At 40.5% G+C, this 27,537-nt stretch overlaps 1 protein-coding gene across 3 annotated transcripts in view; it reads right to left on the reverse strand.

Annotated features, from left to right (window-relative positions):
* Window positions 1-21,076: 21,076 nt before the first annotated feature.
* The window catches only part of LOC147900638 (putative aspartyl aminopeptidase), a 65,984-nt gene continuing 59,523 nt past the window's right edge, over window positions 21,077-27,537 (reverse strand). The window contains exons 7-11 of one of the 3 annotated variants that reach the window (XM_087375658.1): window positions 23,717-23,849; window positions 22,206-22,387; window positions 21,929-22,041; window positions 21,699-21,751; window positions 21,572-21,634 (exon numbers count right to left, since the gene is read on the reverse strand). In XM_087375658.1, the coding sequence (XP_087231784.1) occupies window positions 21,703-21,751; window positions 21,929-22,041; window positions 22,206-22,387; window positions 23,717-23,849 (477 nt within the window). In that variant the 3' untranslated portion in view covers window positions 21,572-21,634; window positions 21,699-21,702. Of the gene's footprint in view, window positions 21,635-21,698; window positions 21,752-21,928; window positions 22,042-22,205; window positions 22,388-23,716; window positions 23,850-27,537 lie in introns of all 3 variants that reach the window. The other 2 variants (XM_087375657.1, XM_087375656.1) reach the window with 2 other exon arrangements.

Here is a 27,537-nt window from a genome sequence, read left to right on the forward strand (position 1 = left end):
TTTTCATCCAGCGAGACAGGGTTTTGACTTATTTTTTGTATGGGTGCGCTACTGGGCACTATGGACTTTATGGATGGACATAAATCATAGAGTCTTTGGTGATCCACTATTTTCATCTTTTGTTTTTTTCAAACGATCTCTGCAGCAATCATTCTATGATTGCGTTCAGACTCGTTTGATTGATCAGGATGTATATACAGCTTATACTGAGATCTTCAGTTGAGTAGTAATTACTCCATTTTCGAAGTAACTATGAATGTAATTATTTTACAACAATAAAAGATTTCTTCCCACAAAAAAAGTATGTGAGTGGGAACTCACTCGCCGACAAAAGTGAGAGCATATGTTTATACTATGGACTGCACCCATAGTTGGACACTGATTATGTCAGTGAGGGTGTCATAGGAGCTAGTCCCTGCTCTGTGTGATAGAGTTTATGGTTTTCAACCTTGTGACTGTCATGAGATTAGCCTGCACATTGTGTTGTGTTTTCAGAGGATGAGTTTGGGTGCATTCTTGGATATAGATTTTTAGGCCATATAAAATTATAAGCTCCTCTTTTACTCGTGACCACTATGATCTGGAGTCGTGCTATTCTACATCTTGAACATAAAGAGTCATTAGTTCCCTTCTGTGTAGTCATAATAATTTAAACTTTATACCTATGCAATGTATTCTCCTCACAAACGTAAATAGGCTACACTATGCTATCCTCTAACAACGGAACTGCTGTTTGATATTTCTTTACATAAGCCATGATCCAGAATATTCCTGTGCCTCTCTCTCTCTCTCTCGCTCTTTGTCTGTTTGTCTCTTTGTCTCTCTGTTTCTCTCCCCCCCTTCCCCTTGCACTTTTAGAGTCCCAAGGGATACTACATAGAAGCTAGAGCCTCAGCAATCCAGTTTATCGACATCCAACTTTTCTAGTGCACTCCCTTTGGTGCCATGACTAGCCAGGATCTCCACTTTCGAATCCTTCTGTGTGCAGCATGTATCCAACCCCAGCCATACCCCTGCCTCCATGCGTGTTGTTTTCTCCAGTTTCTGTAGGCCCAAAAAGGGCCATTCTTCTTCCACTAGCCTCCTTTTCTTCTTTTCTAATTCACAGCCCCATCTCATGCACACTGAGGTACATACTTCCGTTGATGGTTGTGCAAGGGGCTTAAGTAGTCGCATTTGGGCAACACAACATGGTTCATGGTTCCTAGTATTTAAGGAGGACATTTGCAGTTTGCAGTTTGTTTCCAAAATCTTAATAACAGCTGGTATCAAATGCATATGGTTCTCTCCACACACACGTTCAGACCTTCAAATAACTTAACAATATGTAATATATGTTAGCAAATGGATCGTAGTGAAGATGGGAATGTGTAGTAATTTAAGCATCCCAATGTGCCTTTTCATGGTTGGAGGGTTTGGGAAATCAGCGTGTCATACAGCTTGTCAATGTTTGTCAGACATGGAGGAGGAATCGGTGTATTGTTCTATTTCAAAGTAAAGGTCTGTAAAGTTGTGAAGCAGATTGCATGGCAACAAATGGTTTTTACTGGTAGGTTCTTGAGCCCTAAGACAATGTTCATCTTGCACTTGACACGATCAACAACACGTTTATAGAACACAATCGCTTTCATTACTACTTATTCATTTTAAACATAAATTTAGTTGATGTAGAAAGCAGCTGCATACACAAAGCACATAGTATATCCCATTTCTTTTCAACCTATAGAGTCAAGTTGGTTTTTTTGACCATCGCGTTTGGAGTAAAATGGATGCTATAGGACTAATAATATAAGGGGAAGCAGCCTAGATATTGAGGTTAGTTGGGTATATGTTCTTGATAAAAGGCAAATAGGCTTATGATGATAATAACATCAAGTAGGGGTTATTACGGTATGGTTATATGGTATGGTTACTATGTGTGAGATTATATGGTATTGTAGCTACTATGGTATCCTTGATCTTATTATTATTTTATGTGCAAAGAAAATTTTTTGATTTTGTAGAAGGGGCTATGTTGATGGCTTTATAATTTGAGTCCTTAAGTTTCTTATAATTTTTGTTTTGTTGACTATGTAGTGAACAACCTCCCTTTAAAGAAGACAGGGGTACAGATCCATAATCAAGTCATAGATCTAATCATAGAAAAGAAAAGACTTGATTTATGCTAAAAGCATTTAAAGTTTGTTATTAGGGAGCTACACCCTTTTTAGAAATTTGTACAATGCCATTCATAACTAGTAAGGCCAAGGGGGCATTTATCGACTTGATAGCAACAAGTCACTTGATAGGATGGGTGATGAATCACAAGCCTCTTCCACATATTAAGATAACTCCTTTTCCAAGTCTCAGTCATCCCTTAGATAAGGAAAATAGTTGAGAGAATAGTCTATGTTCTTGTACAAAGCCTCTCACCCACTTGCACTTTTTTATTGTCATTGAGGAAAATTACAAACTTGGCTTGATTGAGACGGACTTGCCTTTATACAAAGATGGGGAACCGTTCTCTTTAGGGATTTTAGATTTGACCAATTGATATTTGGAACCTTTCTTACCTATCGCTCTTTAAAAAGCTACTAATCTTTCTTTGCCTTGTCGAGTGTTTTGATGCGAAATTGAGAACACATTTGAGGCAACCAAACTTGTACATGATGAGACACAATTACCCTAGAGGTTGAGGAAAGCAGCATGCCAAACCTATTTTTACAAACCATTTGAGTTTCTTTTTATTAAAATACTCATGCCCATGTAGTACATTTGAAGATCTTAAATCCATCATTAGCTAAATTAGATCTTTGTTGCTAAGTTAGATCGTCGTTTGTTTGTCTCATCCACCGAATAAAGGCCGAACAATTAATTATCTTTGCCGTTCAAAGAGCCCAAATCCCATCCATAACATTAAAACACAATCCACCACCTTCTCTTTAAGAAAGAATGCATGATTATATTTAGCATAAAGGTTATAACTTTGAATATTTTGAAGGGAAAGGAAGGGTTGCACCAAAGACCTCTCTTTAATAAGCGAACCCTTCAAGTGAAATTTAGTAGCTATAGCAAACAAGGTTTTATGACACTTTTGAATTATGGACATCTTGAGTGTAAAGTTACCATTTAAGCTCTCCATGTATTACAAGCTTGCATTTCAAAATAAAACGACACTTTGGGTTCTCAAAGTTTGTTCTTATGATGACCACAGCAATACAAATTAATCAATTTATAAACTACTCAGTCAAATGGAAATGTATTTCCTTCATAGAACCCCCCTATACAAACTAGTCATATTTGTGCCCTCGTTAATTGTTCCTAAGCATCTAGGTCTGAATCATGATTTTAGTTAATTTTGAATGTCAATAACAATATTTTGGAGAATTCCATCCCAAAACCCTAGTGAAGTTATTTCATAGTTAAAGGGTTTCAATACAATAGACATCTCTTTGGTAACACAAACAGTAGGTAAAATGACCAACTAGCAGTAGAAAACTATTTCTTGCCCCATCTCTAGGTTGGAGAGCATTAATACACCTAATGAAAGTACGGTGTTGTTTTTATATTATTTCACAAGAACTAGTAAAGTTATTTCATAGTTAAGGGTTTCAATACAATAGATGTTCTTTGGTAACACAAACAATAGGTAAAGTGACCAACTAGTAGTAGAAAACTATTTCTTGCTCATCTCTAGGTTGGAGAGAGTTATACACCTAGTGAAAGTGCAGTGTTGTTTTTATACCATTTTACACAGGAAAATAAAGTGTTGGTGGAGGATTGATTTCTAGAGCCATCTCTATTTAGAAAGCTTCCATCTTAGCATGCTCTTTATTAGATGGAATAGAAATGGGCTTAACAAATTACCCCTGATTATGAGAGCCCTTTTGATGTGAGCAAGAAGTTTGCTTTCTTCTTCAATGAAAGCCATCTCTATTGTTTAACAGCACTTGCGAGGGGTTCACTTTTTTATATCATAGCGCATCTCATTCATCTTTTGGCATCTTTCCAAGTATCGGTTCCAACCACGTCTTATATTTTGATCAAAATCCTATATATTGAAGTGTTAAGATATTTAGCTTATCACTTGATGAACAATGAGTTTTATTTATATAAATAGGATTAAAAGAATAGCAATGGTTAAAATGTTGAGTTGTAGAAGGGTGGCTTAAATGCATAACATTTGCTCATTCAAACAAGGCCTCTTGTTATTAAGGTTGTGCCCTTCCTTGCAATGAATTGGCTTACGAAGTTGGAGCAGTCTTTAGCCCCAACCTTGTAAGTTAGGACCACTTAATAGATGGGTTATAGATTGATGGATGGTAATACATGGAAAACGAGCTTGGGTGAAAGAGGATTGCTCATCGTCGGAAGTGGAAGATATTTGCAGATACAATGGTCTCTTTTGTACTTGTCTCCCACCTCCTTGGCCTCCCCCCATCCCATCACCTTCTCCCCTTCCCCGTTTCACCACTCTCCTTACTGCTATTGCCCACTTGCTTTCCCTTTTTCCAACCCTCCGTATTGCCACCCCACTTGACCTTCCATTTGTTCGTTGTCTTGGCTAGGCCTCCCCCTCCCTCTTTTGGAGAACCACAAGCCACACCATTACCATATTGCCAACCTTCAAATCTTGAACTGAACCAATCCGCATTTTCCATGCGATTCTATTGTGTCTTGATCTTTGAATTCCAAAGTACATTTCTCTTTCTCACCCCTAGCACACCTCATCTTATGATTTCACGGACAATGATGAGACGATCTCAACTCAATCTCATACACAAGAAGATCAACATTGGAAAAATCAAATTCTCCATTCTTAGTGTATTTTTATTGCTCTTCTAGATCTACCTTGTGCCTTCTTTATTGTTATCATTTTTGTGATGATAATGGACGAATAATGCATCTAAATATGTGAAATATCAACGAGCTTAAATCTCCCTAACCTCGAAAAATTCCATAAAGATCTCTATGAGTCTTTACAAGCTACACCATTGCAATATTGCCAACCTTCAAAGATTGAACTAAACCAATCCACATTTCCATTCAATCCTATCATGTCTTTGATCTTTGAATTCCAAAGAATGTTTCTCTTTCTTACCCCTAGAACATCTCGTCTTGCCAAGAAACTTCTTAAGCTAATAACCAATCAAAATCACATGCATTGTCTGAGTAAATCTAAATTTATCATAATCAACATTTGTTTGCTAAGAAAGAGTTCAACCACATCTAGTATACATCCTTGAAGTATTGTGCCACAAGGTGGATGGTGCTACATGTTTCACTCAAAGAATTGGAAGGATCCACTTATTTAGATTGTTTCTTCGCTCAATTTACCTCATAAGAAACCTTTGCTAGAATCAATTTGGAACAGAGAAAACCTCTTCTAATTGTAAAAATTGCATTCCCATAATAGGATACTAAGTAGGAATAGTAGAGTACAATTCTCCCTATTCTTTGTTCTCTTTTGAACCCTCTTTAATTGTGATCAATGCTGAAATCTGAAGTCATCTAACTTGTTGATGCAGCTATTGCCTTTATTTTTTTATAAGCATACCGTCTAAAATCCAATATATTATCTTTTGGGATTGAAAAAGTAGATATATGAATCTTCTAAAGTCCAATATACCATCTAAAATCCAATATACTCTCTTTTGGGATGAGAAAAGTAGGTATATGAATCTTCAATAGTCTTTTGCATTGCAAATCCATCCGATGCTTCTTTTCTTTAAATCTTTACATAGATTTTCCAAAACATTTGAGCAATATGTTCATTATGAATAAAAGATTCACCTTGTGAAAAACCCCTCTCTCGACTAGTATATACAAAGGTAGCAAGATCATTTCTTTCGCCATGTTGTCCAACTACACAAATAACAAGAGGGAGAGTATATGTATGATTTAACAGGCATAACTGTCAAGTTTATATCATTTTTTGTATTACAAAAAGTCAAATTTTAGGTGTTAATAATCCATGACATATGATACATCCACCATAGGATGTCATGCAAAATTTTATTCTCACTTTCAATTTTGGTATTAGTGCCATATCAAATTTTCTTGTCTACTCATGCATATATTCTCTCTATAGGAGCAATATGGACCAAGTTTTAACTATGCACAAGATTTAGGGATTTATGTTGAACATTCTAAGTAGTCATTCTCAAATGGTATTCGATGTATGTAAATTTTGATAAATTGGCAAGCTAAAAGTGCTTATATTGTGTGCATCTCTTCAATGATAGACTGCAAGCTTAACAAGGGATATGCTGACTTATATTGTGCACATCTCATAAATAAAAGATTCCTAATCAAATTCACTATTAAAGAGTGTTAAAACATGCGTGCCTCAGGATTTATGGAGCGCTCTAAGGTGGATGGAACCTATGTGGAAACATGACGATGAAGAGAGTAATCATGACATGTACCTCAAGTCAATTAGGTTCCAAGATAGATTAGTTTGGACTCACAAACATATTCTTGAGTGAGTGTGCATTTTTCTCTACTCAATAATACATGGTAGGCCTCTTATATAGAGAGTGCCCTTTGAATAGTCAACACTTGTGGGATCCTATTTTAATACATTCCTATACCATACCTTAGCCTTTAATCTATGTGCTCATGGCACCATCTCTCAACACCTCCCCTTGGTGCCATGATCCTTTGGCTACCGTAAGGTGGTCAGATGTGAGTTTACATTCCATTTCCTCCCCTTAGTGCATGCATTGCTACTTAAGGTGGTCAAGTGTGGCTTTTACATGTTAATACCTCCTATGGGTGCTTTCATAACTACTCTTAGGTGGTCAGGCTTGATTTACAAACATGTGGGTTGAAGATGGCATGGTTGTTGCTTCTCAATGCTTGATGTCGATGGCATTCTCTTCTTTGCTTGATGTAGGTTGATGCATGATGCTTTGTTCTTCCATGTGCCTTAATGCTTTATGTGTGGATGCCATGTTTTGGGCTATGGTCATCTCATGCACTTGTGCTTTTGGCATTCTTATGACAACGATGTGTGCATTCATGCTTTAATTTGTCATTTGTTGCAAAGGTCCTACCAATTGATTTCTTTCAATATTGGCAGTGTCTAATTGCATACAATGATTCTGATCTAACAGGCGTGTAGAGTTCAAAAAAATGATCACTTTTCCTTTTTGGAGCGTGTGCAAATTTTTCCTAGATTGGAAGTTATGGCTTGTCGAAGATTCTGTGAAGAAGAGGCCTTTGATGATGTGGCATAGGGGTTTATATGCAGAATACAAATTGTGCTTGGCAGGGGCAGTGTGCTTAGGTGGCATTTAACTAACCCTGAACTTAAATCTAACCATGGTTTAGTGTGGGTTCACTTAACCATTGACCTAGGTTAGTTGAAAGAACCTTTGGTTAAGTTGGTTAACTATGGTTAGTTCTCTTATCTGCCACGTGTCTTAAGGTTACTAAACCTTGGACAAGACTTTGAGGCTTCTCTGCGACGGAGAAGGCATGGAATCAACGAACGTGATCAACAAAGCAATGAAATCGACCGAGGAGAACGCAGCATGCCAAGGCGATCGGGAGCTTCAGAAGACGAAACAGGAAGGCAGTTCACCGAGTTCACCGAATGGATATGTCGCAGAGTTTGGCTGGCTGGAGGAGTTAAAGCAGGAGCCGCAGGCGCGCTAGAGGTTGTAGTTATGCTGCTGGCAGGTTTGCTAGCGCTACAGTTTGTGGGAAGCATTGCTATTGGTGATCGTGAGGCTAGGCTATTGTGTAGTTCGTTGATAGGAGCCGTAGTAGAAGTTGAGCCGGTGTGAGCTCTGGCTATGGCTCTATGGCGTTGGAGCGTCGATAGACGTATGAGGCGGTTGAGGCATGGTGCAGATGTCTAGCAGCTCGTTGGACTCGTTTGTAAAGTGATGTGACTGCATACTTTGGGAAGGTTGTTGGGGCGCAGGTCCTCTTCAGCGTTTCTATCAGTCACGTTGGAGATAGGCTGCTGGAGAAGGGCTTAAGTGAGGGAGTCGGGCTTGAGGTTGATGTAGAGGCTTGGATTGTATTCTTGTTGAAGGTTGTTGACCATCTCGTTGGCGGGGAGTCGAACGCCTTTGTTGGAGGGAGCCGCCTATGCTTGCTTTGTTGTAAGCGATCATCGTTCGTGTTGTTGAAGGGCCGTTTGGGACATAGAGGAGCTGCCTGTGAGCCCGGTGTTGTTGCAGGTCATAGTTGGAGAGGTCAAAAACTGTCCCGGTGGCTGGTCTTGCTGGAGCTGAGCAAAAGAGTAGCCGTTGGCTGTAGGTAGCCCATAAGAAATGCCAGTAGTCAATGACTAGCCGCTCGTTGGCGCTGCTAGCTAAGCGGTGTGTGCATAGGAGCGCTGAGCGCTTCTATCGCATCTTCTGCTATGCAAAAGCATAGTGAGTCAACTATGTAAACGTCGCAATAGCCACGTCGTTTTTTTGTAGGTAGGAGTCTCATTAGGTTGTAGAAGCTTTACTTTCCTTGCACTTGGCCGAAGTAGCCGTTCTTGCCCTTCACAAAATCGAGAGACTAGATCTCTCTCCAAAGCTCTCTTTCCCTTAACAATGAGAATTTTCTCATCTGAGAAGAAGAAGGAAGGGCATTGAAGTCATGAAGAGAAATTCTTTCATAAGAAAATGGACGGAATGATCTCTCTCTTCCTCACAAAGAAAACTCTCACAATGGAAATGAACCCAAGGAATCTCTCTCAAAACTAGAAGCGAGAAACTCTTGAGACCTAAAACTAATCTGACATTCTGAAACTAATATAGGAATGGGAGCAATCCTAGTGAACTACTAATGAGCTAAACTAGGAGAGCTAAACCTATGCTCTGACACCATGTTAAAACATGCGTGCCTCAGGATCTATGGAGCGCTCTAAGGTGGATGGAACCTATGTGGAAACATGATGAAGAGAGTGCTCATGACATGTACCTGAAGTCAATTAGGTTCCAAGATAGATTAGCTTGGACTCATAAATAGAATCTTGAGTGAGTGTGCATTTCTCTCTACTCAACAATACATGATAGGCCTCTTATATAGAGAATGCCCTTTGAATAGTCAACACTTGTGGGATCCTCTGATCCACATCTCTCCTTGTGGATGTCCTCTATCCACATCTCCACATCATGTAGTCCACATCCTAGGGTGGCTACTTTAATACATTCCTATACCATACCTTATCCTTTAATCTATGTGCTCATGGCACCATCTCTCAACAAAGAGATGATGTACTTAGCGTGCAAGATGGGAAATTAAAGCACTCATATCTCACTAATGCATTTGAGTCTACTATTTGGTGAGCTCATGCTGTACGGTCCATCATTGCAATCCATCACTATAACTATACTGGGGAATGGTCACTAGGGATCCAATATGTAGAGTGAGAGATCATTCCAATTGGAAAAAAGTTATGGATTAGGATAATGCCGCTCAGCCCATAATCTCTTCTTTGCTAGAGTAAAAATTGCTATGGGTTCATAGGCAAGATGAGTCAACCTAGATTCTCAAAATAGAACTTCAACCACAATTTCCTCAATGTAATTATGATCAACCTTTTCTATTCACAAAACTATTCAAGTTTTTGTGTGAGTGCTCATGTTTTTACTTTTTAAGTCCTCAACATCATGATCAAGAAAGTTGAATGAGTTTAATTTAGGGAAGGGTTGCATACCATGAGTGGTAGTGATTGTGGTTGAGTTGAGAAAATTTGTATTGAGGTTTATGATGTAACTTGAATGTCAAGTTTTAAGTTATGTTTGGTGTGAGAAGATACTGTTGATGGCTTCATGGGTAGGTATTGAGCTCTAAATGAAACCCTTAGTGGATCAATTCATAGTTCAGGGTTCAATGGAGATTATCTTGATAGTGGATTTAGGGTAGGTGCCCCATCAGTGGTACTCAAGCAAGATTTTACCAAGAGAATTGTAGTGGGACAAATTCGTCTTTGATCTATAAGTGGTTATGTTTCCTTAGTCATAGTTTTCTTTGAAAAAATTTTGTGGTATCGTTTGTTTTCTTCTTTCTAGCAAAATTCTAGGTAGAGAAAGGAAATCTTGTCATACATGAAGTTGAATTGGCTAATACAGGGTGAGTGATTATGGGAAGTTGTGTTGCATAGTTAGTTTGTGTAGTGATACATGTACAATGTAGATTTGCACAGGCCATGAAGGCAAAGGTGGCATGTCAGACTAATGTGGGCAGATACATAGCCTTGGGTAGCGCATTGTTACTCTTTGTATTGCTTTGATGGAGGACCATATAAAGGGCCTAATTGTAGAGGAGTGTGGGGTAGAAAATATGCATCATGGCGCAAAAAGTGAGAGCACAAGTGAGGCAAAATCCATATATTGGAATGAAGGAATGACCTCATTTTTGTAGAAAGAGAGGATGGTGTAGGCACCTCCCCTAAATCAGTAGCAATTAGCCCCTACATTAGTGGGACTGGCCTAAATCAAAGGAACCTCCCATGTGGGGGCCTTTTGCTTACATCATCACTTAGGTCACACACTAGACACATCATAGCACTAGATGTGCCTCTACAACACACACACACAAACATGTGACTCCCCTAGATGCACACATGCACCATAGAGCAAGCCCTTGACCATAATTATCCCAATATACCCCCCCTCAAGGGTTTGCCTCTTGCAATGTCAAGGATTCATCTAGTCTCATAGTTTCTCATGCCATCTCATGGTGGTCAAGCATAAATCTATGTCTAGGATCTCATGCTAGCAAAGGTGCCCAGGGGTCAAGGTTTACAAAAATGGGATAGACCAAACACATATCACATGGCCTACATCATATGGTGACCAGAGGTGATTTACAAAAGACAAAACACATAGCATTCTTTTTGGAGTACTACTCCAGGCAGAGAACCTTAAAAATTTGACCAAAAAAATCAAAGACAAGTTGCTCAAAAGGCAAAGTCCTTGTCTTCTACCACAAAGTTGGATGCTTCGTTTGCTGATGGAGTTCTCTCTTCAACCAGATTTGTCATAGTCCTCTTCTTCTCATTGCAAAACTTTTCAGAGTGATTATTCTTTCCACAATATGAGTAAGGGTTGATTCTATAACAATACTTCTCAAGGTGATTGTTTTTCCCACAGTGTTTACAAGCCTTGTACTTGCTCTTTGAAAACTTCACTGCAAGTGCCTCTGTATGCATTTTGCCCATTCTTGAAGTGTTCTTTCTTTCCTCTTCTTGTAAGGCACTAATGATGCCTTCTAATGAGGGTTGAGGAAGATTCTTCAAAGTAGTAACCACATAGTCAAATTCCTTAGGCATGCTCTTTAAAATTACTACCATTGCATCATCCTCAGTGACAGGAGAATTAATTGAAGCTAGTTGTGTCATAATACTTCTCATAGTGTTGACATGAGCAGCAACATTATCTCCCTCCATTTTAAGTTCAAAGAACTTAATTTTCAGATTTAATTTGGAAGTATGAGAGCTAGCACCAAACAATATGTCTAACTTGTGCCATGCTTCAAAAGGGGATTCCAAATCTGAAATGTGGTGTACATAGTCATCACTGAAATCTAATGCAATGATGGCATAGGCTTTCTCAATTCTTTTTGCATCTGCAGGTGTAGAAGTAGAGTCGGTGGCCTTTCCTTTACCTTTTGTTGTTACAGTAGTTGATTCACCTTCCTGAGAGGTTTGAGTTCCTTCCTTGACTAAGTTCCATAGATTTTCCTTCATAAGCATAAACTTTATCTTCATCTGCCAAGTATGGAAGCCTTGGCCATTGAACTTGTAAATTTTATAAGTAGCCATGAGAGGGTCTTAGCTTTGTCACGCAGTGTCTACTTTCTTACAAAATGACTAATCTTGTTGAACAAAGAAATCTCCCTCACCATACAAATGTAGATTGCTAGAGATAAATTCAGAGAATCCTAATTGTTTAGCATATTCATACCCTGTTGGCTTCTCCCAAAGTTTCTTGGCTGGGGTCTTCTTCACTTTGAATTTTGTCCTTCTTGTAGTCTTCTTCAAATGATTAGCATTAGAAGAATCTTCAAAGCTTGGCATTTTGACAAGAGATCAGTCCCAACTAAATTTCAAACTGAAAAAGCAAGGCTCTAATTTGTACTTTGGCATTACTTCAATCCTCAAGCATCACTCTAGCATTTACTCTAGCATCAAATGTCTAAAACTGTCAAAAATGCATTGCAGCAGACTAGCTCAACTTGGAGGGCACAATTCACACAACTGAAGAAGAGTTTGAGAGGGCTTTCTATGCAAAACTAAAGCTTGAATACCTAAGTAAGTTCACCATAGAGCATTGCTAAAATAGTGCGCCTTTTTGTCTGGGAGAGTTGAGCCTTCTTTGACTGTCTTTTCTCATATTTCTCCTTGCTCCAGCAAGCATTGGCCTTCAAATTTCATTAGTAGCAGGCTCTAGGCATGGACCAACTTGAGCTATAAGGGCTCAAGCAATGGTTGAGCAGAAGAGAAGAATTGCGCATTTTTTCATCTCAGCTTGCTTGAATCAACACGAGTAGAATACTCCATCTCTGAGGAAATGCTCTGGACCAGAGGAGCGCCCCATAATGTAGAAACTCCAGCTAGAAGGGCTTGGCAAAAGTCGCAAGGAATGGGGAGAACAGAGCTAGGCAAATTCTGAGAAGGAAGGAGGAAGAAAGCTCAAAAAGAGGTGTTGGAGAAGATGATGAGGTGGTACTACCAAAATGAGTTCTACAATGACCTCCATTTTATAGAAAGAGAGGATGGTGTAGGCACCTCCCCTAATTCAGTGGCAATCAGCCCCTACATCAGTGGGATTGGCCTAAATCCATCTAGGGGAGTCACATGTTTGTGTGTGTGTGTTGTAGAGGCACATCTAGTGCTATGATGTGTCTAGTGTGTGACCTAAGTGATGATGTAAGCCAAAGGTCTAATGAGTAGACTTTAACAAGTAGCCTATAGAATATATGTGCGATACATTCAAGGTCTAAAGAGCAACTTGCATGGCTTTTGAGACCTCGTGATGTTTCAAAATAGGTTAATAGAGCATCACAGGGCTTGAGGAAAGGTTATAAATTTCAAGAGCCCCCCTCCCCACGTGCTCCCTTTCTCCGCCTAGGCTTTTCCGCCTCCTCCCTTCCAAGGTCATTCTCACGTAACAAAAAGCATGTAAATAGTTTACCATAGTACCGATTCACAGAAGCTACTACCATGTTAATAAAGAAGCTACTACCACATCAAAAGTAAGCAAAGGAGCCTGTAGTTTGAATTAGCACATAGAGAAGTAAGTATAACCGTCTAGATTATTTGATTTTAGAAGCTCCTTTCTAAACATCTAGTTTTATCTTCTCTCTCTCTCTCTCTCTCTCTCTCTCTCTCTCTCTCTCTCTTTATTCTTACGAAATGGACATGTGGGTTTTCGATGAGAAAGCTTCATAATATGTAATACACCTCACACATGAATGAGACATTTATGGGCTGCATGTTTACCTCATGTTTATACACCTCAAACATGAATGAGACCTTAATGGGTTGCATGTTTTGTTAGCATTGGCTCATAGGGATAGGGATTTAGGATTCAATGTGTGGCTACACAACTTGGGACTAAACTTCTATATTCTATTTCTTGAAAAAACCCTCGACGTGAGTTCGTGGTGGCTTCAATGATAAGTGTGGGGCGTCCACCTTGCATGGGTGATTGCATAGCTTTGTATGCATGGCGCAAGCTCTTTATCCACCATCATCACCATTTCGTATGCGCTGCAGTGATCCATTATAGTATGCAGAAGCTAGAATCGGTGAGCTGGAGCCACCTAGAGAGCGCCATGCATCGAGCCATTTAGAGAGCAAGGTGTGTGGAGCTTCTCTCATTTTGCCAACATGCGAAGATCTATTCTTCTTAGCCATTGCCTAGTGTGGAGAGCCATGCGCATCACTGCATCATCACTGGCGATGCAAGGATGCCATGGCTTTCTGGCTTAAACTATGCAACTGCTTCAAGATCATCGCATCAATACACCAGTTCCCACCAGCACGTTGTTTTCCTCATATCACTTTCCTTGTCCTCTCTTTTCCACCTCCTTGCTCTTTGTTGAGGGTGCAATCGAGATCACATCACACGCATACTTTGCTTATTACTACTTCCTAGGAAGCTATGGCGCCCCCAGGTTTGCTCCTAATTTTCACCCGGTTCAAATCTAGGGCGGAGATGGGTGCAGCAAGCAACAAAGGGAATTGCACTTGGTCTTCGTCAAACTGCCATGAAAGCTTGTTGTACACGGGTCGCATGCATCTGCATCCGACTATCATCTGTTTCTGGCCATACCTTTGCAGAGCTTACATTGCATGGACCGTCAGCTATGTTGTTGGGTATATGCGTTTAGATATATGTATGTATTCTTGCTCACTTATCTTCATAGATATTCACCTTTCATGTGTATATACGTTTGCGTACATATGTATGTGTGTGCATTCACTTCGAAGATTGCAAGTGTAAAGCTGCATGGATTTTGAGAAATTAAAAGGAAGGGAATACAGTGGCGTCATGTAAGTATCGTTATACTTTGGCAAAGTGGATGTATGCTATACTTTGTTTGGATGATACGTTTAAGGGATAACCTCTTATGATACATTTAAGGGCTAGCGTCTTATAGCATATCATAAACGTAAGTAGAAGGACTAATTCCATTGGATAAGGACATTTTAGCGCCCCTCATGAATGAAAAGTGCATCATATTTCCTACAAATCCCTCTCTTTCAATTTCCCTTGTAAATGTAAAGCACACGTGTGTTCAAACTCTAATAACTCCCTTTTTCAAGTAAGTTGTTATGTCATATACATATCAAGTAAAATTTCCAAGGATGTAGATTAGAACTCCTTGTGTTCGTTATCACCTCTTTATCACCTCTTCCTCCCTTCTTTGTCATTCCTACCTCTTAATTTTGGCATCCTTCTCTTTTGAATCTCATCAAATGAACATTGGGCTAAGTGTTGAAGATAAAATTGATGTTAATGAAGGTCACTATTATAAGAGCATTATTGAAGAAGCTCACACAAAGGATTGCACATGATAAAGAGTATGAAGGAGTTAATGAAGGCATCTCTATGACTAAAAATATGAAGCTCTAAGCAAGATTTGGGTCTGTTGTAGGCAAGGATAATAATGAAGAACTCGATGCACGCAAGTTGGAGAACTCAAGGATATCACTTGCCTATCTTGGTGAGCTAGAAGTACTAAAAAAATACTTCCTAGATATAATCTAGTTGAGCTTCTAAGTCAATGTTGAAGAATCTGCAAGTAGCCCGATGTTTGCCTTGGTTGTTGAGCTCTCAAGTAGACTTGTTTGTAGGCACATACAATGATATGGTGGTGTAGGATAGTCTAGGACTTAGTCTATTTTGGTGTGTAGTACTTGGGTACTATATATACAAAGTACTTGTACTTCATTTTGATTGAGCATTCTATTGGAGTTTTTGTGTGACCACTTCTTGTTCACTTTTGTTCACAACCTTTATCCATTTGTTGCTTCATGTGGTATGAGAGCCTCTCTCACTAGTATTCGATTCATGGCTTGCTTCTTGTTACCTAGCAAGTTCACCGGTGTCCTCGTGTGTTACTCCTGCCACCTCAACCTGCTTGTGGACATCATAGCACCTTCATGGGAGCACTTTTGAGTCGACTTATAGCTCTTGCTCCACCCGCTCCCAGAAGCCCATACGTTCCATTATTGCCTGCACATTTTGGTCGTACAACCCACCGTACAGCTTGCCCATTTTGGCCATACAGTCCACCATACATTTGCCATCCAACCTGCGCATTTTGGCCATACAACCTGCCGTACATCTACCATACAACTTGCACATTTTGGTCGTACAAATCAGTATGACAATCCGTACATCCGTCTGTACGATCAATACAAAAATCCATATAGCTTACCGTCCGTATATTTTATACTTGCTCGTCCGTACAGTTGCAGCCCGTTGGCCCGTGCACTTTGCTCCGGCTTGTGCATTCTATTCCACTTTGTTTGTGTGTTGCTCTAGCTTATGCACTTTTTTGGCATACATCATTTTTCTTTGGCTTATTGCTTTTCTTTGGCATACAATTTTTTCTTTGGCGTACATCTTAAGGAGATCAAGAGGCAGAAGCCACATCCTTCCCTCAATCAATGATGGGAGGGTGGTATATGGCTGCTCTTATGGAAGACTAGGATGTGGAATATGTTCTAAATGAATATCCTCACTAGCCAAGGCTAGGTCTGGGCATCAAAAGCCAAGGCCTCAATAGTGCAAAGGGCATCACTAGCCACAACTAGAACTACAATATCAATAGCCCCTATTGGAGTGGGATCTGAGGAAAGAAAAGGGCCCTCGCAATTTAAAGGTGGTGGAGTAGTAACTCTAACCATAACCCAATGAGGGGCAGCAAGTACTGGACGCGCAATTAGTGCCAAGCGAGTGGGATGCACCGCCAATGTTGGACATGTAGAAGATGCCAAAGGAGTGCTACGAAGAGGGGCCACCCCAAAATATTTCTTGGATCTTTTCTTCTTCTTTGGGAAATCCATAGTGAAATGCCCAAAGATCCTTCAAATACTGCATTGGTCCTACCTACCCACAATCTCGACCCCCTGCCGAAAAAGAGAGCCATCTAGAAGCTAAAGCATAATATGTTCATTTGTAATATGAGGTCTCGTGTGATGACGCTAACTCAAGGAACCCCATTAGACCTAATCATCTCCACTATGAAAGAAGGCAAACCAGGGGGGAGGTACTTTGTGACCAAACCAAAAGTGGCTCCAATCATGGCAAGCAATAGATGATAAAACAATGAAGATATATGAAGAGATAAGTGACCCATCTATCCTCCTCTACAAGATCAAAGCCCAATGTGAAGGGTAAAAGAAAAATTCTCCTAGAACCAAGTACTAAGGGGTTAGCCTTGAGCACTATGCTTGCGGCCTCAAGAGATTCAAAAGCCACCAAGAGGAGATCTTGTCCCAATAGTCCAATGTTGAAAAGGCATGATGCGAGGTCCGCAAGGAAGGTTGCAAGTATCCAAGTTGCCCTGTGATCTAAAAGGGTGGGACCCATGGATGCATACAAAGAGGAAGGTGAATCTTTCAAACTCCACATCTTTTTGGAGCTACAATGACTCGTCTTTTAAGAAAATGTAGGTTCTCACGATTGGTAGAAGCGGTCGAGGATTAATTGAACGGGTATCCATTCATCAATCAAAGGCAAAAGGTTGACTCAAACACAAATAAAATTGCATCCATCACTAATTAGAGGCTTAACAGAGCAGGGGCTGAGAGGGAAGGGGCAGAAAGAGATGCCAAGAAGGGATGGGTTGAGAGGGCAAGGGCTAAGAGGAGGTAGGCTGACAGAGCAAGGGCTTAAGGAGGGGCTAGTAGGGTAGCCTGAGAGGGGAAAGGCTGAGAGAAGAGTGGCTGAAGGAGGGGCTAAGAGAGGGTAGGCTAAGAGGAGAGGGGCTCTAAGGGGCTAAAGGAGTGGATAGGCTAAGAGGGGAGAGGTTGGGGGTAGAGAAGAGAAGCAACAAGGGGATGAGGGAAGAGTTGAGAGGCAGGGACGATAGAGAAGTAGGCGGGGGGGAGAGAGGTGAGGTAGTAGAGCAGAGGAGTAGTCAAGGGGGAAGAGAGGTGAGGTGGGGGGCAAAGATGCAAGGAAGGGAGTAGAGAGGAGGCGGGGGGGGAAAGATGCAAGCAAGGTGGCAGAGAGAAGAGGCGGGGCAAGGAGAAACAAGGCAGGGGTAGAGTTCAAGACTTTGACAATGTTAGAAGACCAAAGGGAGTCATTTTCTATGTATCTTATTATCAAAATCTAGCTTCCATAAGATTGAAATGAAAATTTGTAACTCTAGAATGTTCAAAAATAGTGGCAAGTGCAACCACTTTATGACGCCAAAGACTTGAAGAAGGTCTAGTTGTTATTCAAAAAATCTTAGAGAAATTTTACTTTAATGTTTCAGTGTGTTAATGGTCGATCAAAGCAACATTGAATTTACGTCTCAAACAATCAAGTTTTAACCCTTGGAAGTTGCCTTAAAAGAAGGGCCTTTTTGGCCCTAGGAGAATATTGGTTGAAAAAGTTATAAAGACCTTTTCTTTTAGTGTGTGAAAGATCGATGAACATGACATTTGATTTGTAGCTCAAATAATCAAGTTTTGAACCTTGAAAGTTACCTTGAAAGAAAGGTCTCACCAAGAAGATCACGAGGGTCAAACGCAATTGTGGTGGCATTAGATTTAGATGGAGTGGAGGTGGATAGTCTAAAAGAGGGGGGATCTTGAACTTCATCACTAAATAGCATATCAAGCAAAGACCTAGAAGGATTTGGTTTGGAGGGAAAAATAAACCCAAGTGCTTTCGAAGCAATGGAAGAAGTGTTATTTTGTGCTTTTTTGCAACATGGATAAATTTGATATTATCATGTGGTGAGCGAGTTCTCTAGATTTTGTGCAAAAATACACGTGCTTCAAGAGTTATCACTAGTAAATTTTTGTGCTTTAATGTCTCACAATTGATTCATCCATAGGCTCACTTTTTGTGATTTCATAATGCCAATAAGCTCATTTTGTGAATGCATCCTAGCTTGTATCCTAGAATCGAATTTGATCTTGTTCAATGCCATGATACTCATTGTATTAGAGACTTATTAAAGCATCCTAGCATGTACCCTAGGATCAAATACCTCATCTCCTAAAGATATCATCCTCTTTTGAGTTGAAGACACATTAACATTTATGTTTATCAAGCTGTAATGAAATAGACAACACAATAATTACTTTATCCATCACCACACCTACACTGTGTAACAATTTATGTTTGTTGATGTGTGACATGTGTGTGCGCACACATGCATATGGGTGGGTGGGTATGTTGAAAGGAAATGGGGTGTTGGGGGGGGAGGGGATATACGGCCAATGGGATAAATCAAGCTACTAAGCATGAGGAAGAGTTTCATCTTAGTGAAATTTTCCTAAAGATCCTAGTCAACCTCTCTTGCAAAATAAAGCAAATTCATAAAGGACTCTCTAATGGATAAAGTAGCACATGAGGATTGCAAAGATTCAAATTAATTTTATCAATATAAAGTTCTCATTTCCTATTTTCCAACTTGATAATGGAAAAATTAGAGCCTTTACATGAAAACAAGATCAGGAAGATTAGCAATGCTCTTACACACATCAAGGATGGGTGTGAGAAATTTGGGTATAGCATCCTTTTGTAAAGATGAAGTGACATATGATAATTAACATGCTTGTTTCCTATGTTTTTGTCTTACAATAATGGATGCAAGCAAGGCAAGGCATAAGGCTGAATAATGGTTCATCTACACACATAAAATAGACCGTCATTGAAACAAGAGTAATATAGTGTATGTTGTGATTGGCAATCCAAGCAATTATAAAAAAGATGGAAAAATGGATATGAAGGAGAAATTCCTTCCTTTGTTTTGAAACCATACCCTCATGTTGATAATCTCATGGAAGACCTTAGATCAATCTTTGTCATGCCATGCACTTAGCCATCTTAAGGACGAATACCAAGTTAAAGATAATCTTGCCCTCTCCTCTCGTTGAGAATTTAAGGGTTGCAGACCATTAACATTTAAAGCAAGCATCTACATTCTAATTGATGACATGGTTTAATCTCCTATTAAGAAACATAAAGAGACCTTGACTTTGGCTCTTAAAAACTTTTTCTTGCTATAGTTATATAATATTTCTCCAATTTTAAAGTGAGGAGCTTATCCACCTATTTTTGTGTAGTTGGAGAAAACATCACTTCTCTAAGAGGAGAATTGCTTATGAAGAAAGTAGCAAAAAAATTCTCCTTACCTCGATTACTTGACAAAAAGATGACTTCTACAAAATGTTTTGGTTCCACTTGGAAAGAGAAGGGTAAGACACTTTGCCCTCAAAAGACTTGGGTCTTCTCAGACTAAGCTTGTGCATGCACATACATGTTTTACATGTATACATGTATACGTACATGTATGTATATATGTATATTGCCTTGAAGTGCTCATACACGCACTTTAAGGCTATTGTATTAATGGAGCAAGCACAATGAGTTTGTTTGCACCTTTCAAAGAGCAAGAGTGTGTAGAAAGCATGTCTTAGCAATACCTTTAAAACACATGCTAAGGCTATTGTCATTGCTTTACAACCTCTAGTGTTCCATGTGATAGATAAGCAAGGATGTACCTTGGATCTCTTTTATTAATTAATGATAAAGAGAGACACCAACTTCCTCATCTAAAGTCTTCGTATCCAATCTTCATTCGTGCTTTATGTCCACTATTTCCATGGCTCAAGAGTTGCTGCTATAATCAATGGTTGCATGGTATGCTCTTTGGGTTTGAGGGATGCTAGAGTTTCTACTCACATTCATATAAAGATAACAAATTGATTGAGGATAGAAAAACTAGAAGATTAGTATAATGACAACGATTAATAGACTTTAGGTCTGTGTCTTCCTCTAATGGGACTCGAGGCAACACCAAAACGGAGGGTAATGATAAGAATGGTAATGATGAGGATGACATAAAGCTATAGGCTAGCTACAATTCAACTTTCTATTAGTTAAGTACTTTCTAGTACTTACAATTTACTTATTCTATAACTAAGAGCTCTCATTGTTTCGCATTGTTAGGCCCTTACCGAGCCTTGGCAACTAACACGTCATAAATTATGACTTTGATTCATATCATGCCATTTATGACTAGATATCTTAGTCATTAACTTATCATTTTTTAAGCTATAATTGTGCTGAATAAAAAGGATTGTGTTCCAATATTCTCATTGCTGAAATACTGCTTATGTGGTTGAATCTTTTATTTTTTCTATGGACTTCTATTCTTTTATTTTTCAAATGGATCTATTTATTAATTCTTGATGAAAATGATGGAGGTTTTTCATATGATTTCAACCTTCTTCTTTTGTAAGGCATTTGCAAATTGTAAATTTCAATTAGCAATGCAAGTTTCCATTGCATTTTTCCAAGAATTCCCAATATCAAACATTTGTGAACACAACATTCTTAGAATAACATATTGAACTCAACCTTCCATTGTGTGGACAAGAAGAATGCAGCTTCCTTGACCACAAACCTCTAAGAGGTCATTTCCTTTCCCTACCATAATTCTGCAGGAGATTTCATTCGTAGAAAGCAAGGTTCCCAATGACACCAATTTCCCATGCATATTGGCAACCTTTGATGCTTCTAGTGTCTCATGAATGAAAGAATCATAGTCTCTTATACATCTAACAACCCAAGGCTCACCTTGAGTTTCACATAATGACAGTATCCTTGAACTCCAGAAACATTGGAGTGCCCTTTTACAAATTTCCGAGAAGTGGATTATCTCTATTACCCACCCTCAATATTTATAAGTACAAAATTTACCACTTCAAAGAATCAATTAGGGAGACTAATCTAAGACAAAAAATCATCCGCAATATGTATCATGTATTCACTTATAGAGAGATTGCTGTTTCCCCAGCATGAAAGTAGCACACAAAAAGTAACCTGTATCAGCCATCAATCGACAGCTGAGCATCTATCATCGTAAAAAACTTGAAGAAAGCTTTAAAATGCCTGTACCCGATGTCAACATCCTCAATGCCACAAATTTCCCTTACACTGCAAAGCAACGCAGCCAGTTATGAAAATCACTTCCCATCTTAGCTCCACACTTGAAAGTCTCTAAACAAACAGTTTCCTTAGATTAGCTATGCCTTGTGTCCATCCCAGCAAAGCAACAATGCAACATTGTCCTGGGGGAAAAACAGTTCATCACCTTCCACAACATTGCAGTTCTTATTAACAGATACAAAATTACTCCCAGCATGTCATCCATGTCTATTTTGGGCAAAGATGTAAGCCATGACTACACGTAATTTAAAAACACATCACTGAGTAACAACACGATGACACAGGCTGAAGTAGCAGACCTATGCATGGAAAGTTGTGGCATGCCACAGTCCACTGTGCGGATGCCGATCCCAGATGCAAGAATCGGTCCAATCGTTGAACCACAGCCCATATCATTTCTTACAGCAAAATTCTGCATTCACAACAGACCGCATTGTATACTAAAAGAAACATATAGGTAGCCGATATGTAAAATGTGCTGTAGTTTCACCTGTCTAACATTGATTACAACAGAAAGCACATCCATTTATCTGAGATCATTAGATTTCAGGAGCAATATTTTGGAACAGCCCTAACCTGAGTTGGAATTCCCCTCATCTTGGCCACCTCTTTGAAAAGGAAAGCAGTTGCTGCGTTTGTGGCGTATCGTTGGTTGGCATTATGCTTAATGACAAGGCCTTCATGTAGTTTTGGTTGATGATGATCCTCGTGCCTCTCAGGATAATTAGGGTGCAATGCATGGGCCATATCCGCAGATACTACAAAGACAATTTTACAAAAAATGCTTAAGGTGTGTATGGATCCGAAAAGAAAACACGCTTGGTTCATCTGTTTTCTGCACAAATTCAATTAAATTTATTTAAACATATCCTAACAGAAAGTACTAAATACGGGTTCAATTGAGCAAGACTGATGCGCCGCTCACTCCTCAGTTGCAACTTTGCCCTTCCCTCTTCACCGAAAAACAGCAGAGTTGCCAAGCATTTGGAATCCCAACACATTTCAAACGTTTGCAAATGCTTGGGAGAAATACAAAACACATTTGGGGCTTTATAAAAGATAGATTTTTGCCCCAAAAAGTTTTCTTTTCAAAAAAATCAGCCTTCCATCATACGTATATTTTCAATCAGTCTTCATATATGTTCAATATATACTTTCATAAGACTAATCTTAACAATTAAAATTTTTAATAAACAAGCGAAAGAACAACGGAAAGAAGGGAGTTTGTAAACGACTTCAAACAAAAATTAAGACAGTAAATGAGAAAAATAAAAATAAATTTAGTAAGCAAAGCTCTGCTTATGTTTTCATCAGTACCCAAGCATAAGCTGGCATCTGGGGTTCGAATGATTCTTAAATCTCTTCAATATCGACACAATGCACATGCAAGGCCTTACACACATATTTCATAAGGTAGCTTCCAGGGCATATGCATTCTTAAAAGATAAATCAACGAAGGATCACAATTGGCCAGCTACCCTGGTAGCCATTTGGCAGGATATCATCTTCACCCTGCGCACCATTTTGGAGCACGGTACTCCAGCAGGCTCCAGAGCGACTATCAAGAGGTGAGATCGCTTCCGCCAGACATGGCCGGCAGGCGTATTCTACACCCTTTCCACAAGGGGTATTCGTTGGGCTTATAGACCTCCATCATGGCTGCTAGCTCCTGTTTCAGAATCTCTATAGGCAATGAGCCATGAGATCCGGAAACGGGTGTTTATTCTTGTAGCTGGCAACCTGTTTCTTTTCTTTGTTTTCATCAACAGCCCTTTTGGAAGCTAGTTGTATGGTTTTTAAAGCATTGATAGAATTTACCTTTTTCGGGCGGGGAGGGGGGGGGGGGGGGGGGAACAAAGGTATCAATTCACAATTACTTGACTTTCATATTACGAAAGTCCAATGTGATTTACAAAGGTATCAATTCACAATTATGGAAATTCACTTGGCTACTTTTTGGGAATGTTAGTATTTCCCACTTTGATTCATAGATCAAAGTCTCCGCACACCAAGAATAAAATTCAATTATGGCATTGAATACAATGTATGGAATACAAAAAACTCTACAATAAATTACAAACACTTACCAAGGAATGATCGTTGAATCGCCCTTTCCACAATACCTTCACTCAAAACAGGACTGTCCAACAATCTTGCAACTCGTTTCATGGCGTCAAACATTATTGGTGAACCTGCTCCTTGAGCTGAATCAGATCCTACCTACAAAGAATGCAAATGCCTATTAAAGTTCCCATTTTAGAAGGAGTCTTATCTTGCAATACACTCTCAAAATTTTTAAAATAGCCGAGTGCTCCAGAGGCAACATAGAGATGGTCACTAGAAGTCTTAATATATAGTTTAATGTGTATTGTCATGACGAGAGAAATGATTATGTTGTTAATTAATAGTCATTAGAGCATTATTACGTGCCGCATATGTCTGTATTTATGATCGATCAAGCGGTACATATGGTACCGCTAAACTATGTAACATTTGCCAAATGATTAGTGCACCCACGTGTCTAGGTCCCGGAAAGGGAAGGGTGCATAGAGTACATAAAATATTAGGTGCATGAGTATAGACTAAGGGTTGGTCTAAATGGAAAGATGCACCTTGAGTGATATCAAGCGAAATTAATGAAGGGATAGCCCCCCTTCCTTCTGATCATTATCTCTACCACCTTGCATGCATACGTAACCTCGCTCTCCCACCTTGCATATTGGTCAAACAGGAAACAAGAATTCTCATGAGGGCGCCCTTCCCGACATTAAAGGTCTAATCAACATGAAATTTATGCATGCATTACACACATTTGCATTCTGAGAATTGTGATTTCTTCACATTCGGTATCATAGCAGCAATAATCCACTGAAGAGACGAAAACAAAGGAGGCTGCCCATTGATAGAGGTGAAAAGACATGCGACAACGAGGGGGAAAGACGTGACAAGCAGGGTGCGCACGCAGGCATACGAAGGCACGGAGAGGTCCACGAAATCTGCCGCAATAGACGGAGGCCATCACGAAATTCGACGCATGGACACGGAGAGCTTCACAAAATCTGGCACAAAGGGAAGAAGGTACGAAATCCAATGTGCGAGGACAAAGCATATTTTGCAAAGAAGGCACGAGATCCGGCGTTCGAAGACCCTGACAAAACCATGCAGAGCTGCGACCTGCAAATCCGACCAAACCACCCGAAAAACAGGTTTGCTAGGCAAGGGCTTGGCAAAAAAATTCCTCAGCCTATCTGAAGAGAAATGTTCACTCTCGACGGGGAACGGGTTGCCCTAACGGTGTGACTCCCCCCATGTGAATGCGTCCTTAAGTCGTCACATTTGTGGAAGAAAAAGGACCCCCTCTAATTAGTTAAAACTTATACACATCTTTATTATGATGACCCATGAATAAAATTACCTTCCTCTTTCCTACAAGAGCCTCTTGATAGAGAGTTCTTCTTTGGGAGGAATGAGCCCATCCAAGAGCAAGGTAATGGGTTTACATCTTTAACTCAAAATCCCACGCACATGGATTGTAATCCAAATGCAAGCAAAAGAGAGGAAGAGTCTCCCATTGATAAGATGGTTTCTCAACTTAGTAATACGATTGAGCAGTCCATAATGACAAGGCTAGGAACCAAGAGGATTCTCAATTCTGGGAAGAAAGATCTAAGTACACGTCTGAAAATAGTCAAGCTCCAACCACAAGAGAGGATTGAATTCCCTAAATAGGATGAAGAGAGGCGGATAAAAATTTGCCATTTTGAGCTGTACTTTTTCCATCAAGACAACACCGATCAAGAGCTTGCTCTTGCCACATTGCCTCTAAAAAAGAATGCTTTATTGTGGTAGCCATTGTTACAAAGGGGGAGAGAGCCTATAATTGAATGAGCTAATTTTGTGGAATAGCTGAAAGCCACATTCAAGCCACCGAGGCATGAAGAGAACTTGACCTTCCGTTGGGAAAGTTTCATGCAAACTCACAATGAGAGTAATGCTGAATTTACAGTCAGGTTTTGGAAAGTATTTTCAAAGTTGCCCGAAAAGAGTGAGGAAGATAGAAGAAAGAGATATTTAGCAGCCTAAAAACCAAAAGTGAGGTAAGAGTTGAGATGTTTAACCCCACCACTCTTCGAGACCTCACTAAACTGGCTCAAATAGCTGAAAGAAAGTTGAATCCTCACAAACCCTTTGACAAGCATGGTTCATAAACATCAAAGACAAACAATGTACCAACCTCTAGGAGACCAAACAATTCAAGAACGATAACGATCCCTACATGCTCCTCCAAGTGGCCACCAAGGTGTCTTAGTATAAGTCCAGAATTGGCCCATGTGTGTGCGGGGTGGACCTGGTAACCATCTAAGGCCTTCCCAACTCACCCTCCTCAGCGTTCGGAGGAGCCTCACAGGCTGCAACTCAGAGGATACAAGTGCCATCGCCGCAGCGACCTCTACTTCGGCAGTGGCAGATCCCGCACAACCTCCTCCCCCATCCCCCAAACCCGCCACACCCCCCCCCCCCCCCCCCCCAATCCCCCTGTCCATCTCCTTAGATAGCAAAAGCCTCGACCAGGGCCTCTTCCTCATGCACCCTGCGAGGTTCTACAGTGGACCCTTATATGCGAGCAAGGGCAAGGCAAAGGCTACTGCGACGACCTCTCCCCAGCAGCAAGTCGGGCCTTTGGGCACATAGGATTCAACTTCTTCTTTTCATACCTCAGGGGAAAGCGGTTTCCAATGCTCAGTTCTCAAGCCTCTGCATGCGTACTTGGAGGCCTCTACCGAGGAAGTTATGGCGGTTGGGACCTTGGAATTATTTGGAGATCCCCTGAATTGAGCATTCTAATCTTGGAGCCCCGAAAAGGGGACATCCGTGCGGTAGGATTCCGCACCCACCTGGTTCGGATCCTCCATTTTGCCTCCACAAGGGTGGAGGAGTGGACTCTAGAGCCTTTTTATGTGATGATGGAGCAACATGTATACCAGATGATGGACGAGTGGATGACGATCTTTGGCTCACTCACAATGGTTCCGTGTATTTTCAGCTTGGCTCTCCCCAGCGAAGCCAAGGCTAGGCTTGGCAGTAGCAGTGATCCACTTCTCACCAGAGGTAGTACTCACACAGCCCCACTACTGGACACTTCAGCAGTGCGCTGACCTTTTTGGCGTAGATGTTTCTTTCATGTAGTATTGGGCACAGAGGGTAGGGATTAAACCAATGGCTACCTTGGTTCGTCGGCGCACGGATACAGATTACTCTCCCTCCAAACCTTTAACGAAGTCGCTGAAGTCAAGTTTCCTAGAGCAGGCTCCCACGCACAGGCGAGCCTTGTTCGTTGCCGTCCCATCTTCATGAGCTTGGCAGTTGAGAGTTGGAATGTGCACAGGCTTCATGACCGTGTGCGTAGCCAGCCGCAGTATCTGATTCTCCATTGGGAATTGCAACGGAATCCGGTAGGTAGACCAGTTGACTTCCTCTTGCTTCATGTGCACATGTTCTCAACAGCAGACATCACACACCAACACTGCCTTCTCCCTGGGAGGGGCCCAGAGGTTTGATCCCCTGCAGCTGGCAGGAGCAAAGGGGTATGCATATTGGTATCCTAGGCGGTGGTCTCAGAGGTATTTGCACAGAGCAAGCTCATTCCAAGTCGCACAGTGTGGATGGGCCTTCAAGCAAGAGAGGCCCGGATTGGTATCTTGAATGTGTACGCACCCACTTACAGACAGCACGGCTCGGCTTTTTGGCGGTGGCTCACAGATAGCCTCCCAGAGGTGGACTCATGGTGTGGTGGAGGTGACTTCGACAACCTAGAGTTCATGGAGGATAAGTAGGGAGGAGCCTCTTTCGCAGAGATGCTAGCTAGGGAGAGGAGTTCCTAGGAGCAGTTCATTTTTGTGATCAGCGA

Source organism: Dipteris shenzhenensis, chromosome 6 (assembly GCF_047967505.1).
Source record: "Dipteris shenzhenensis isolate YYH24624 ecotype China chromosome 6, Dip_SZ_1.0, whole genome shotgun sequence".
Lineage (NCBI taxonomy): Eukaryota > Viridiplantae > Streptophyta > Polypodiopsida > Gleicheniales > Dipteridaceae > Dipteris > Dipteris shenzhenensis.